The sequence below is a fragment of the Mchenga conophoros genome, linkage group LG20 (assembly GCF_057382185.1).
Source record: "Mchenga conophoros isolate Kocher_MC1m ecotype Shallow Benthic linkage group LG20, M_conophoros_male_GT1.1, whole genome shotgun sequence".
NCBI lineage: Eukaryota > Metazoa > Chordata > Actinopteri > Cichliformes > Cichlidae > Mchenga > Mchenga conophoros.
The window spans coordinates 15792484-15806637 of NC_140545.1; the positions used below are offsets into that span (position 1 = coordinate 15792484).

The following is a 14154-nucleotide window of genomic DNA, read 5'->3' on the forward strand; positions in this document are numbered from 1 at the left end:
GTGGGTATATCAAGATGTCCACAGGGTGGCACTGCAATCAAACTGGTAGTCACCTTGAAGCCTGCTAGGCTTTGGGGTAACAAAGGTTACTATGGAGACCTCTCACGTCTTTTGTTATCTAAAGTGTAAAGATGCCTAACAGCTGCTACATGGGCCCTTTTATGAAAAACAAAAAACAAAGTAAAAAGAAATGAACCTTAAAGTTAATATGTAAACAATGAAATGTGTGATAGTTGCCATAAATAGTCGACTTAAATAATTTGTCTGTGTGTCAGATGTGACGCTTCAGCAATACAACTAGCGCAGTTTTAGCAAGTTAGCGCTAATATTAGCCGGCTAGCGTTAGCTGATGCTTCCTACAAGCTAGCCTTGGCTAGCTCGTAGTTCACGCTGGGAAGCAACTCGAAAATCTCAGCGACACTGGCACGGCTCAGTTAATGCATTTGTGGCGGAGTGTTGACGTTAGAAAAAAGCAATGATCCCGCTAGTTGTAGTGAGGCTTGACTGGCACCGGTTACGTAGAAAGCGTAGCTGTGGGCGGATCTGCGGTAACCAGTAGCTGAGCTGGACCTCCTCCGCAAGACGGGCCAGCAATGACGGATAGGGTTGATCCAGCCGGGGTTTGGATTCTGAGCCACCAGACATGATTTTATGAAGACCACCCTACAAGTAAGAGTTCCTGCTCGATGTACAAGTGTAATTCTGATCCCTCTGCTGATGGCGTCGGTGAAATAACGTGAGGAGGAATGGCAGAGGGTGGATTTTCCTATCTGAATCCTGCGAGAGGAAAGAGGTCGACAGATTAGGGAAAAAACGCGCAGCGATACTTTCGTTCCCTCCACAAAGCTTTCGGGGTCAAATGTAATTCTGCTTTGTGCAAACTATACGTGTTCATTGTAGTAAAAGGGTTTGCCTCGGAAAATATGTTTTTCAATCTTGCAGTCTGCGAATGTGCGACTACATGTATATGACAGTGACAGCCATGTTCACAAGCTGGCTACAGCCGCGTTAGTACAGGCGGAGCAGTCTCTGTCATAATGGCTTACTTAGGAATTTTAGTGTTGCAATGCTAATTGCGGGGGTGGTGTCGTCTATATAAAGCAGGGTGTTGTCGCAAAGTGGCATTTTTTCTAACGAGACGCGATTAAAGGTCTTGGAATGGAATTGTGTTGCGTTCACGGGATCCCCTACAGTTTTCATTAGAAACATCAAAATGTATGCGGAATACAGAGACAGAGTGGAGTTTATTTAAACTACGGTGAAAACCGGTACTTCAGGTTTGTTATTTATATGTAATTTATTGTGCTAAACGCGTTAAGGCAGATACATGAACAACTAGTGACAGTGCAAAGAAACGTCCCTTTCAATTGAATCGAATTGAAAAATGTAATAAATTGCATCGATCTTTCTAACGTGTTGTTAGCTGTTAACATTTAAAATATCTAACGCCTGGATTATCTCTAAGAGGTTACTGGAGCGAGTAATAGCATACGTGTACTGTTTTTAAGTCGTGCACGTACGAGAATTTTCGACACGATCGTGAACAGGCATCCATAAAAGCGTCGGTGTTACGCAATCGGGGGAGGGCTGTCCATGCAAAGAGAGGAGGGGGACGTAGGAGGATACGTGCAAATACAGTCCTGAGCACAAAGTACCTATCTTGTGTTCTGACAGCTTTTGTACACGTAAAGCGACAGACGGGCTTGTCTGACTGATTCGGGACGTTTTCACCGAGAGGATCCGTGTACGGAGAAGAGCACTCCCCCCGGGTTTGATATCAAGAGTTGCTGGTAAGACGCTCGGGAATGATCTTTAATTATTATATTTACATCTTTGACGGTGTTAAAACGCCACTTAATAATAAAAATGTAAATAATAATCAATATCCTGACGGTGGGGGAATTGACACAAGCTTTAAGTGCGCCACCAGAGGGAGTAGCATGTTTCAACACTGCTCTGACTGGTTAATGTGTAAAAGGACAGTTTAAATTCCACCGTAAAAACATCAGCAGTTTAACTGAAACAAGTTAATGTTTGAGTTAATGTCGCGTTCTGGCGCTACATTTGGTCACGACTCGCTGGTATTCCTTGAGGAGCTGTGTGGTGTTTACATCAGTGCTGGCCCATTAAAACCCGAGCCACGTGTAGGTAGCTGGGGACCATGTGGCCATTGTAAACACTGCTGCCTTGTGGGTCTTTATGTGCTGTAACGGGCTCTTTCTGTTACTTTTACCACCCAAATGCGGACTAAGTAGTCAGCTGGGTGTATTTCAGTGAGTTTTTTTTGTGTATGTGTGTGTGGGGGGGCAGTTTCTGCCATAGCTCGGAGCCAGCTGACACTGTATCGTGCTTCTATTGTGCTGTTAGGAGTATATTGTATTATGTAATGACACCAGCGCTATTTGCATGGAACTCCTTCCCAGCGGTCGGCCACCCTGATTATTAGGTTCCGCCACGTATCAACGTAAATGTCAGTATTGCTACAGGAAAGGTCAGACTCCCTCACGATAAGCAGACAGTTTGGGATCACCGGCGGGTCACGTCCCTCCCACGTCTTTTTGTGTGTACCAGTGAGTGTGGTACGGTGACAGCAGAATACAGAAGGGGCTGACCAGTCAACTGCTCTCAGAGTCTTTGTTTCAGGGACCTAAACTCAATTTAGAGGCTTCAGGACAGGAACGGAAATAATTAATAAAGCAGTTTGTATTACTGAACATCGCTAATGTTATTAGGCTGCTGTCAGGGATGTGAAAGTAATAACTGAGGCTGCAGGAGCTTTTCTCCACGGACTTTCTTATTCACATATGAATTGTGATTTATTTATTTATTTCTGTTAATGTAACCTGACAAAAAAGCTGATATATCCTTGCCAGACTGTATTTTCCACAACCCAAATGTTTTTATTTGGAACAACTCCAGATATATTCAAATTTCTGTTATACATGTGAATAATAAAACATTCATTCCCCACATTATTGTTGCTGGAAATCGGTTTTGCCTAAAATGTTAACTGGAGAATATTTGATTTGATAGAAACAGATGTTCATTTCCTCCTAACTTGGATATATTTCTAATCAAAGCTGCTTCTTCTTTTTTCTTTTTTTTTTGGGGGGGGGGGGGGGGCTGTTACTCTTTAATATGGCTGATACTAATGTTTGAAATAAAATTTTGGCTGATAGCTAATACAAATATTTTGTTATTATTATTGTAACTTTTTGTTTGCATTTTGTTCCAGAAACACAAATTAATTTATCTTAATTTTTAAACTTAACGTTAACATAAAAAAACAACAACAACAAAACGCATGTTTTAAGGTTTGTCAGCTAAAGATAAGTATCGATATTGATATCTGTAAACTGATATGAGTCAACAAGGCCAATTCAAATATGAAGCTGATCTGTGGGTGCGTACCTGTTCGGTATGCTGACCTTTCTCCTCGGTGGTAGTTCACATGTTTTAAAAATTCCTTCGCTGACAAAGTAACCAAACATGTGTTTGACCTGTGCGTAACCTATCTGAGCAGAATGTTTTAAGTAAGAGCAGTTTGATACATCACTGCTTAAAAGAACCAAATTACTGAGGTTATTGCTGCATGTGTTTGCTAATAGTTTCCCAGAATTTGAGTTCAGAGGAAGTTTATGACATTTTGTATATTTAACAATGCTCAGGCTGTTTTTAATCAGCCGCTGAAACATAAACGTAAGTTCAACACTGTTGCAGTTCAACACTGTCACCACACGTTCATGCTAAAGCTGTCAGAAGAGCCCATAATGCAAGCTCATATACATGCATCGTTAATGCTTTCTGCAACCTCCAATGCCAGTAATGAGGAGGAGGCTGGAAATATGACAGAGTCAGTTTTGTGTGAAGATTTAAGGGCACGTGTGTGAGCGAGAGAATAACGGAGTACTTGGAGATGGGATAAACAAGATGTGTGAAAGCTTCCCTCAGAGGTCAGAGGTCACTGATTAGGATGTCTACGTGGAGCTTCAAGCCAGACTGTCGTTCTGATCTCGCTTCACCTTCCTCACACCTCCTTTAACTTTGTCTCTCTCTTTCTCTCTCTCTGACACACACACACACACACACACACACACACACACACACACACACACACACACACACACACACACACACACACACGTGTGTGTACACACACATTCTCTCTGCTGTCGTCTCATTAATATCATCGCCATCTGCTTCATATGTAACAGCCCAATTAGAGAGACGCACTTTGACCCTACCTGTCCAAATTTAATTTGAAGGTTCACAGTCGTCCCTACGCTCTCCACTCTCCTTACACGGTCTCACACACACACACGCGCGCGCACGCACACGTAATCCTGGATATAAGCAATCCAGACTTTGACCTTTCATCGTTGTGTCTCTGCAGGGCCTGAGCTGTGCAGCCTTGTATAGGTTTGGTTTTCACCCCCCAAGTGTCCCGTGGATATCAGCTGACCATGGTGGTCTGAGCAGAGAAAACGGGAGGAAAAAAAAAAGCCTGGCGCAGTGTGTGTACACTCTAACACAGCGAGGCTTGACCAGCAGAGAGAAGAGCCGGAGCAAAGAGGAGGGGAAAACAAAAAAAGCACATTTAAATACAAAATGTCTCAAAACAGAGAACTTGTGCTTTTCTACATAAGGTATAAACTCTCCCAGAGAAACTATCCTCTCAACCACATAGTACTCAACGAGCCTTCGAACAGGACTGATGGGGGGGCAGCGGGGTTGGATGAGGAACAGCGAATAGACACACACGCCAATGGGACTTTTAATGGCACGAGTCCCGGGACCCCACCGGCATCCCCGCAGCGGCGGCAGCAGCAGCCGCCATCAACGACGGACCTCGACGCAGTGAAGGAGGCGCTCCGGGACACGGCCAATGAGTTCGAGCTGCGATACGCTCGTGCCTTCAGCGACCTTCACAGCCAGCTGCACATCACGCCGGCCACGGCCTACCAAAGCTTCGAGAACGTGATGGACGAGGTGTTCCGGGACGGCGTTAACTGGGGCCGCATCGTAGGGCTTTTCGCGTTCGGCGGGGCACTGTGTGTCGAGTGCGTCGAGAAGGAGATGAGCCCCTTGGTGGGCAGGATCGTAGAGTGGATGACGGTCTACCTAGACAACCACATTCAGCCCTGGATCCAGAGCCAAGGAGGATGGGTGAGTCACACACACAGAAGCGCGCATGCCATTTGCTTGTATAGCCTCTTTCATATAAGGGCTCTTTAACATTGCGGCCTTTAATTACACAGGCAAGGTAAGCTCAGGTCGCCAGCATGGAAAATTTCCTTGCTGCCACTTTTACTATGCAGTCAGGTGGAAAATAAGGTTAAAACCTGCCCTTACTTTTCCCATCTACGCCTGCTTTTGTTGCTATAGTGATAGCGGTGTTTTTGATCATATGTGCCGTTTCCCTGTCAAGAGCAGATTTGCTCCATTGTGCTAGTTGTGAGGCTTTCCTGCCTGTGTGGCTTGACCTCTAGAGGATCGTTTTGTTGTGTCTCGGTAATCTAACAAGTCGACATGAGACAGTGGCTGGCTCCATAACCTGCCAAGAAGAGACTTGAGATTGGATCTGATGAAGATGGAAATTGGAACACACGTGGCTTCAAGAAACATCTGTCTTTAAAAGCAGTAAAAACAAGCGTGCCTGTGTGGTCAGCAGCTAGTGCAGCTGTTTTCTAATTGATCAGCATCACGCTGCTCAATGAGCTGAATCGAAGTGGGAGATTAACAGCCTAAATCAGGGTTCTGGGAGTCTCCTGCTGCCTGCCTGGGGATCGAAGTTCTGTCATCACAGGGCAGGATAAAGTCCAAGGCTTTTACAGATAGCCCTTTTGTTTTGCTCTGGTCAGTTTATCGGCTCTGTGCTTTGTTTTTTTTTGTTTTCTTTTTCGTTCTTCCACTCTCTGATCATTTTATCTGTGCAATTTTTTTTTTTTTTTCTTCAGTTGTCTTTCACCGAGGCAGCTGCATGCAGATGAAAGCTCAGGTTCCCCCCCCTCCCTCCTCCTCGGGTTAGTTTTAAAGTCAGCCACACTGGTACGGACAGTACCAGCGTGTGTTTGTGTGTGCTCGTGCACACTTTGAGGACAGATAAGGTCAGCTCTTTCCCTTTGTCTCAGCTATTTGATGGTATGTAATAGAGCGGGAGAAGAGGGGCTGATTATATTTATACCAGTGCTCTATAACACCAGGTCAAAGGTCGACTCTATAAAAACCAACATCCCTGTGGCTGAAAAGCTTCCAAAAAAAACAACATGAAAGATCATTGCTCTGCTGTTTATACTGTAGATGTTAAAATATGCATTTCTTTCACCACCTTATCAAGTGGTGTCAGGTTATGGAAGCGACTGACAAGGATCTGATTTGTAAGAGCTTTGCTGCTTTTAAATGCTAATAGTGCAATTATTTGACTATCTGCTGAGAGATCCAATGACAAAGCACCTGTAGGTCTGAGCTCAAAATGACACCTTTTTTTGTTTTGTTTTTTGTTTGTAGCCACGTGGTGTGGCACAATATCTCATTAGCTTCTTGATTGAGTGCTATGAAGTTTTCCGCACTCACTTCTTGCTCCCTGTCAAACTGCAATAATGTCGCAATATCCGATTTTATTTGACAGTTATAGCCAAACTCAGTCATGGAAACATTACTGTTTTTGTATCTATAGCTGAATGACACAGTGACCACTTGGACATTACGGTAGTTAATGACTACTGTCTCCTAAACTTATACAACGTCTAAGTGCGATCACTATTAACAACTGTTTTTCTCCAAATATGTAATCAAGTGTTAGTGGCTACTCGGTACGTGTTAGACGTTTATGGTGACGATAGATGAGCCGAGAGCTTACAGGTTAATCTGATGCTTCATCCGATTTTCACATCCTGACCGCAAATGGATGTTTTCAGTGTTGTCATCGCAGTCTTATCAACACATATGTCATGATCTCCATGATCTCATAGTCGAAATGATCCAGGCACCCCACGCTCACACTCTCAAACACGAAGGCATTTTGCTTAGCAACAAGTTAGACTAATTAGTTAAGATGCTGAAGATAGAAGCTTGCGGTTAGTGGCCTGCGTGTCAGTGTAACCTAGACTCGGAGATATGAATGACTTCATCTGAAATGTTCAATGGATGTCATCTGCCAGCACGGTTTCACTTCTGCCTGATGTTGAGCACATGATGCCACTTCCTTCCCTCTGTTCCCCCTTCTCTTCCATTTCTATAAGTCACTTTCATAATGGTGCTCCACTGGTTCGTTTAAGGGGGAAAAGAGCTGCTTTTGACATGTGTCCTGTGTAAGTTGCTTGTGAGCTGACACACTTTGAGTCGAGGTATTCATACTAAAACAAACTTCAGGAGGTGGTTTACCACTGCAGTTCTATCTTTTATGCCTCCCCCCTCCCTTTGTCACAGTGTCATTGCCTTCTTTTTGTGGGTTTGTCTGTTCAAAGACAGCCTACACTTTCCCTGAAACGCACCAGAGTCTCTGAGTAAAACCCACATGAGACTTTGTTTTTTTTTTGTTTTTTTTTTTGGTCTTTCATTTCCCTCTTTTCTTCCTTTCCTCCCCTGACGCCTCCTCACAGGGATGAAGCACAAAACCGTTGGCAGATGTGGGTATAGCTGTGAGGCAGGTGTGCCCTTAGTGTTAGCTGATGAAATATTAGTCCGCCCTAAGCAGCAGCAAGGTCACTGTTTCAGTTTCACTCAGCAATCACTCTTTCTCATTATCTTATTATCGCACGTTTTTACTGTTTGGGAAGAACCAAACGGCTCAGGGTAGTTTCCCAAAAGTTGGGAATTTACAGCAGGTTTTAAAGCTTCAGAAACAGTCTCGCATTCATAAGACTAAACACTTATTATCAAAGCAGCTTGTTTTCCAGTAGTACTGTGCAGAAATGCAGCACAGTTTTGTGGATGGTCTATGATTTACACAGATTGTTTCAGTTTTTTTCCAAGAAAAATACTCAGTGACTTAAATATCAGTAGGGCTACTACAAAGAAAGTTCAGTATAGCCCGTCTCTTATCAGTGATAAGGTTTGTTTTTTGTTTGTTTTTATCACCCAGGATTTCTTTATCAGGCAACGTGTGCACTCCCATGAAAGGGGATTTCTGATCAGTAGTTTGACTCTTCTGCATAAAATAAAAAGCCAGCTAATTCAGACAGGTGACAGAGAGCTGTTAAGCAGGGTTTTTACTGCATATAAAAATTTAGTGACAACAAACCCAGGAGTGTTTTTAAAGTACTGTGAATTTCAAGTTGGATTTTAGTCACTCGAGCTTTAATGCATTTTAAAAAAAATCCATCTATGTAATGTCCAGTTTTGTGCTACGTTAGGTAACAGAAGTTATGTGCAGACTAATCCTGGCTATGACCACAGTCACCGTGTCGAGCCCATTTTGAGCCGGACAAACCAAGTTGGTGTGCAAACCAGGATCGCTCTCAGAAAATTGTAAAAGCACAAGTTAATATATAAACCTGACACATTTTGAAATAAACGAGATGTCACGCATGTCACACTGAGTGAAAATTAAACACTCCACCATCATTGGAGAGAAATCTTAGCAAGAATTGTTCTTTTTGCTTAAAAAAGTGAATAAATAAAATAATATCTTCAGCTTTGGTTCTGTGAAATAAGAAGTAGTAATTTTATAGACTGAAGTGTGAGAGTTGGAATCTGAATCGCTGCTTTTTAAAACGTTGATGCGAAGAAAACCTGTGACATTGTTTTGACCTGGTGGAATCAGCCGAGGTGCCAGTTTAAATATTGTAAAGTGAACGGTGTTTTGATCAAGTGTCGCTGTCATAAAAGCTGATAAAGCCTCAGCCTAAATGATCCCGCCGGAGCTTATTTTGGAGCCTCCTGTGTCCAGGACGCCGCGATATTTAATGGTAGCTCGGTGTGCGAGATAAATCCGTTCAGCCACAGCTTGTGGTTTTTAAAGAACAACAGGAGCAGAGCCATATATTGTCTGATAATAAACCTCCTTGGCAGACAGCAGCAGTAGAGACAGTGCTATCGACCTAATAATGCTGTTTCCAGCAGAGCAGGCAGTGGCAGTGATTACTCAGTGGAGATTGAGCCGCCTCAGGGTGGGGGTACAGGGTTATTACCAATTATAGATGAATAATATCTCAACCTGCTACTGGGGGAAACAATGTTTTTTTTTTTTTTTTTTCTTTCTTTTTTTTCCCTCCCTGACAGACTAATAAAGCCTAAACTCATTTAGAAGAACCATGTTGCCACAGTCTGGGGATGCTTGGCTGGAGCTGGATGGGTCGAGTGGGGGTGTATGCAGAGAAACTAAGGAAGCCCATTAGTCCAGTTGTTGTGCTTTGTACTTTTGACGTTTTTGCTAAGGTGAAGGAAAAGTTAACTACAAGAAAAATGAGCAGTGAAATCCTTACTTCAGCTTTGCTTTTTCTTTTTTTTAATCAGCCACTTATGGCTGTGCACACTATATGCCACGTTTTTCACTCGCACTTAAATGAAAGTCTGGCTTTTCTTATTGTGAACAAACCTCATCAGATCCTACTAACAAGAACCTAGTTTGTATCTACAGCCTGATGTAACGTGTAACCTCAGTGTTGTAAAGCTCTGTAATTGGACAAAAACAGTTATACACTGTTACAATTCTTACAGCTACTGTAGAAGTTCTTTGCCACAAATGTGTAGTATTACACTCAGTATATCACTCCCTCCACAATGAGCTGATGGTAAGTGACTTTTGTTAGAAACGTCAGCAGCCTTTTGTTTTAGAAATTTTTCTGGTAGCTATATATTTATTTATTTTAAGCAGCACAGAGACAGCAAAAAAACCCAGAACATAAAATGTAATAAATGTCGACCTTTGGAAGCAAAGGACAGATAATAAACTGCATGTTTTATGACAAAAAACTATTCTGAACTATCTCTTTTCTCAATTTTCTGTCAGAGCTGCCCGAATTATTCAGAAAAGGTCCTCAAGTAATTTCAGTCAGCTTTTCTTTGTCCTGAAGTGTTTATGTAATTATTTCTAGTTGTAGGGTTAGAATTTCTATTAGTTTTTTGGCACTAAAACAAACAAACTGACTTTCTTACAGTTTGTTTCTTTGTTATCATAAAAGTGGCCATCTGAATACAAAAGCAGAAATAGCAGGGAGTTACAGGAAGGATATTCCTGTGCAGAAGTTCCTCTGTATGTGGTGGGATTGTCCCGAAACCTACAGACAGTCAAGACGTCGTTGTGTTTTTCTTTAATTTTCAGCCTCTTGATGAGAGATTGTTAATCACACACACAGTGTTGATGTATGTGATTATGAATGTAGGCTGTTGTAGAGTGGTTAGACACCGAGGCTGTAATTAAGGGTCCACAGAAGGTAAGCGCATTGACTTGTTTTGACTAGGGAAACACCTGAGTTGCCTTTGTGCTGCTCTCTCCTCTGTAGACTTACTTAACCCTCGGTCTCTCTCTCTGTAATTAACATGCACATAGGATACACAGTTACATCCACAGAGTCGTCTGTCAGACTGTCCTAATGTATTGGAGCAGGAAATCGCACTCTTGGGACCTAAGCTGGCTGCTTCAAAACCCCCAACCCCTCATCCACCCCCACCGCCACCCCCCCTTCCAACCTTGAGTATCTGTACCCTCCCTCTGTTTCCCTCCCGTGTCCTTCGTTCTCCTTTAAATGCACAGCTCCTTACGACAATTGAAATTTTTTTTTGTCCCATATTTTTCCATCTGTGCCCTTCCTCCCCTTTTTGTCCTCCTTTTCACTCCTTTCCCTCCTCCTCGGCACCCAGCTACGTCCAGTCCAAAGACCACAGCAGCTAAACGTGTTCCAGCTCGCACATTGCCGCAAACCTCGTCAATCTCGCCATTAACCCTGTGCACCCGTGTTCCCGTGCTCGTCCTCCACATCACCCATAACATCATCATCAACACCATCGATTCCCTCCCACTTGATCCCGACTCACTCCCACCCCCTCCCACGCAGCTGCCACCGTTCCTTCATCTTCCTTCTTCTTTAACATCTCCCTCCACATCATCCTCCTCCTCCTCTCCGCTTTATCACTAATAGCTCACATGCGGCCAATTAAGAGACACGTTTTTATATTTTCGTGGCGCTTTCTTTGTTTTTTTGCATTAAGGATGGCGTTCTGCTCACGAAGCAAAGTTTCCAGGGACTGATGGGGTGTTTGTTTGTAAGCACACGTGTAGCGTGGGTGGTTGTTGTCTCATATATCGTATCGTTTTTATTGTATGGTGGCGCACTGCAGAGGGGAGGGGACGGCGCCAAGTCAGACTGGTCATGTGACTACCTCAGACAAAGAACCTGTGGCCACATAGACACAAACACAGAGGAAAATGGGCTATACTGGCTTTTTAGTTGTGCCCACAGGTACAGCGTTGCATCGCAGACAAAGCCTTCGCTGATATGAAAGCAACTTTGTCATTGTCACATTCTTTGACTTGTGACACACACAGAGACACCCCCCCCCCTCCTTTTTTTGGATCAATGGCGGGCACTTTTGTTGGACCGGCATCAATAACTGGCTTTTTGCAGTGGGCGGCTTTATGCAGATTGATCTCTGAATGTAGCTGCTCACCCGTGGACATGTCTCTATTGTTTCTGTGTGCATACGTTAAAGCTCGCGCATTAGTTTTTCATGATCTGTGACACTGGACGTGTGTGTTAGCGCGCGTGCTCGTAGTCAGTGGTGGGTGTCAGAATCACAGCTTGAGGATGGCAGCAAACAGATTGTATGATTCAGGCGCCACCAGCTCCATGACAGGAACATCAGACAGGGACCAGTTGTGTGTTTTTTGTTTTTTTTTTAAGTTGTCTGGCGCTTATGTTCGTGTGTGTGTGTGTGAAGTGGGGGGTTCTACTTGAAGAAAAAGGGCATGGAGGAGCTATTCTTGTGTTGTTGTGGTAGCCATGTCTGGGAGGGGGGGACTAAAAGCAGAATTATTTTGGTCAGTAATTGGGATCTGGATGATTTTATATCTAATCTTATATTTAGAGGACAATGGGGGAGCCGAAGCCAACAATCAGCCAACACCTCAGTGAAGCAGTAAAAAACACTCCCCGGGTTCAACTATGGAAAGACTTTTACTTCTTCTAGAACATAAGTGTCAAACTCTGGCCCGCGGGCTAAATTTGGCCTGCAGCCTAATTACATTTGGCCCGCGAAGCCATTATAACTGGCCTGATGGTATTATACAGCTAATATATATATTGTCTAGTATTAAGCTTTGCTTGTTCCATATTCAGTTTTTCAGCAAAACTTGTTTCAATTCAATTCAATTTTATTTATATAGCGCCAAATCACAACATAAGTCGCCTCAAGGCGCTTCATAGATACAGAGAAAAAAACCCAACAATCATATGACCCCCTATGAGCAAGCACTTTGGCAACAGTGGGAAGGAAAAACTCCCTTTTAACAGGAAGAAACCTCCGGCAGAACCAGGCTCAGAGAGGGGCGGCCATCTTCTGCGACCGGGTCCATAAGAAAAGATTCATTCTTATATCTGGAGGAAGATTTTGTTTTTTCAATAAATATTAATGTTAGACCGCGACTTTGTTCCAGTTTTGAATTTTGGCCCACTGTGTATTTGAGTTTGACAATCCTGCTCTGGAAGGTTCTTGTTGACCAAAAGCTCTTTTTTTTTTTTCTTTTTTTTTTTCATCAGCTTAAAATGTGAGATTCACAAAAAGAACTTCATACGAGCAATAAATCATTCAAAAAGTCATCTTTTATGGACGTTTTCTTGCTTTGCTTTGCTTTATTGTTGAAATCCAAGCCTGGGCTGTACCGTTGCTAATGCTTTTTGTGTTAGCTATCGTGTCTGAGTATTGATGGATATTTACCTCAGTTTGTGGAAGAGTGATAATTTCAGGCTTTCTACTTTCTCATCGTCTAACTAAGGAAAGAGAAAATATTTGAAAATTCTTCTTTGATTATTTTTATATAAACACACAGTGGCTATTTCATTAGCTACTCCTTGCTAGTACTAAGCTTTCAGAACTGCTTTAATCCTTCATGCAGAGATTCAACAAGGTGCTGAAAACATTGCTCAGATATTTTGCTCAATGTTGACGTGATAGTGCCACAGAGTTGCTGCAGATAGGTCAGCTGCACATCTTCGATTCCACCACATCCGAGAGGTGCTCAGTAAAGCCTAGAGACGGTTGAGTGGGAAAATCCTGGTAGATTGGGAGTTTCTAAAAAGCTCAGAGCAGCCTGCTTTGAGCTTCAGTAGATCCTCTTTACCATATCTACATCACAGCCCTCAAATTTCCAGAGTCACATTAACAATCTGCTACCACTGCAGTGGTTGTTTATTTATTTATTCATTTATTTTGCTGGGGAAAAAAATCAAAATAGAACAGAAAACCTAGTCAACAGCCACCAATCAAGGATTCTGGTTTAGATTCTTAAAAGCTATCTGATTGGTGGTTTAAGTATTTGCTTTAACAAGCAGTTGAACAGATATACCTAATGAAATGGCTTTATAATAGCTGAAAGAGCTAGTCTTTAAGTGTGTGTGTGTGTGTGTGTGTGTGTGTGTGTGTGTGTGTGTGTGTGTGTGTGTGTGTGTGTGTGTGACATCGGTTGGTCATGTGAGAGACGAGACCTGTGGCCCCGAAGCGTCTCACACACACACAGGAAAACACAGCAGTGAGATATCAATACATGCTCCTAATGAATACACGTGCTGCATCTAGACTGCATCTGATTCTATTTATCAGCGTCTTCTCTCTCTGATTTCGAAACCCAGACTGGTGTCACAGCAGCGAGGCATCTGTGCGTTCCATATCCAGACGCTGTTTATGTACACAGGACGGATATCCAGCTGTGTAATAGACGTGTGTGTGCGTGCGTCTATACTGCCAGCACTCTGCGGCACGCCGGGCTGTTAGAGCGGTTTTGCCAGACTGGTAGACATCAGACTGCCACTGTAGTGTGTCTCCAACTACCCACGCACCCCCCACGCACCCCCCACCCACCCAAAACGCTGGCAGAATGAAGAAGCATGGACTTCTAGAGAGGTAAATGCAGACAGAGAGGAACATGAGGCTTGTGACTCAGCAAGACAAGGATGCGCATGAGATGCATGTAGGTCAGTAAGTTAAACGGGCTTTGTG

At 43.2% G+C, this 14154-nt stretch overlaps 1 protein-coding gene across 3 annotated transcripts in view; it reads left to right on the forward strand.

Annotated features, from left to right (window-relative positions):
- Window positions 1-413: 413 nt before the first annotated feature.
- The window catches only part of bcl2l1 (BCL2 like 1), a 33558-nt gene continuing 19817 nt past the window's right edge, over window positions 414-14154 (forward strand). Inside the window, exons 1-2 of one of the 3 annotated variants that reach the window (XM_085260507.1) lie at window positions 414-669; window positions 4394-5166. In XM_085260507.1, coding sequence (XP_085116633.1) covers window positions 4609-5166 — 558 coding nt within the window. In that variant the 5' untranslated portion in view covers window positions 414-669; window positions 4394-4608. Of the gene's footprint in view, window positions 670-888; window positions 1278-1310; window positions 1791-4393; window positions 5167-14154 lie in introns of those variants that run through there. The other 2 variants (XM_085260508.1, XM_085260506.1) reach the window with 2 other exon arrangements.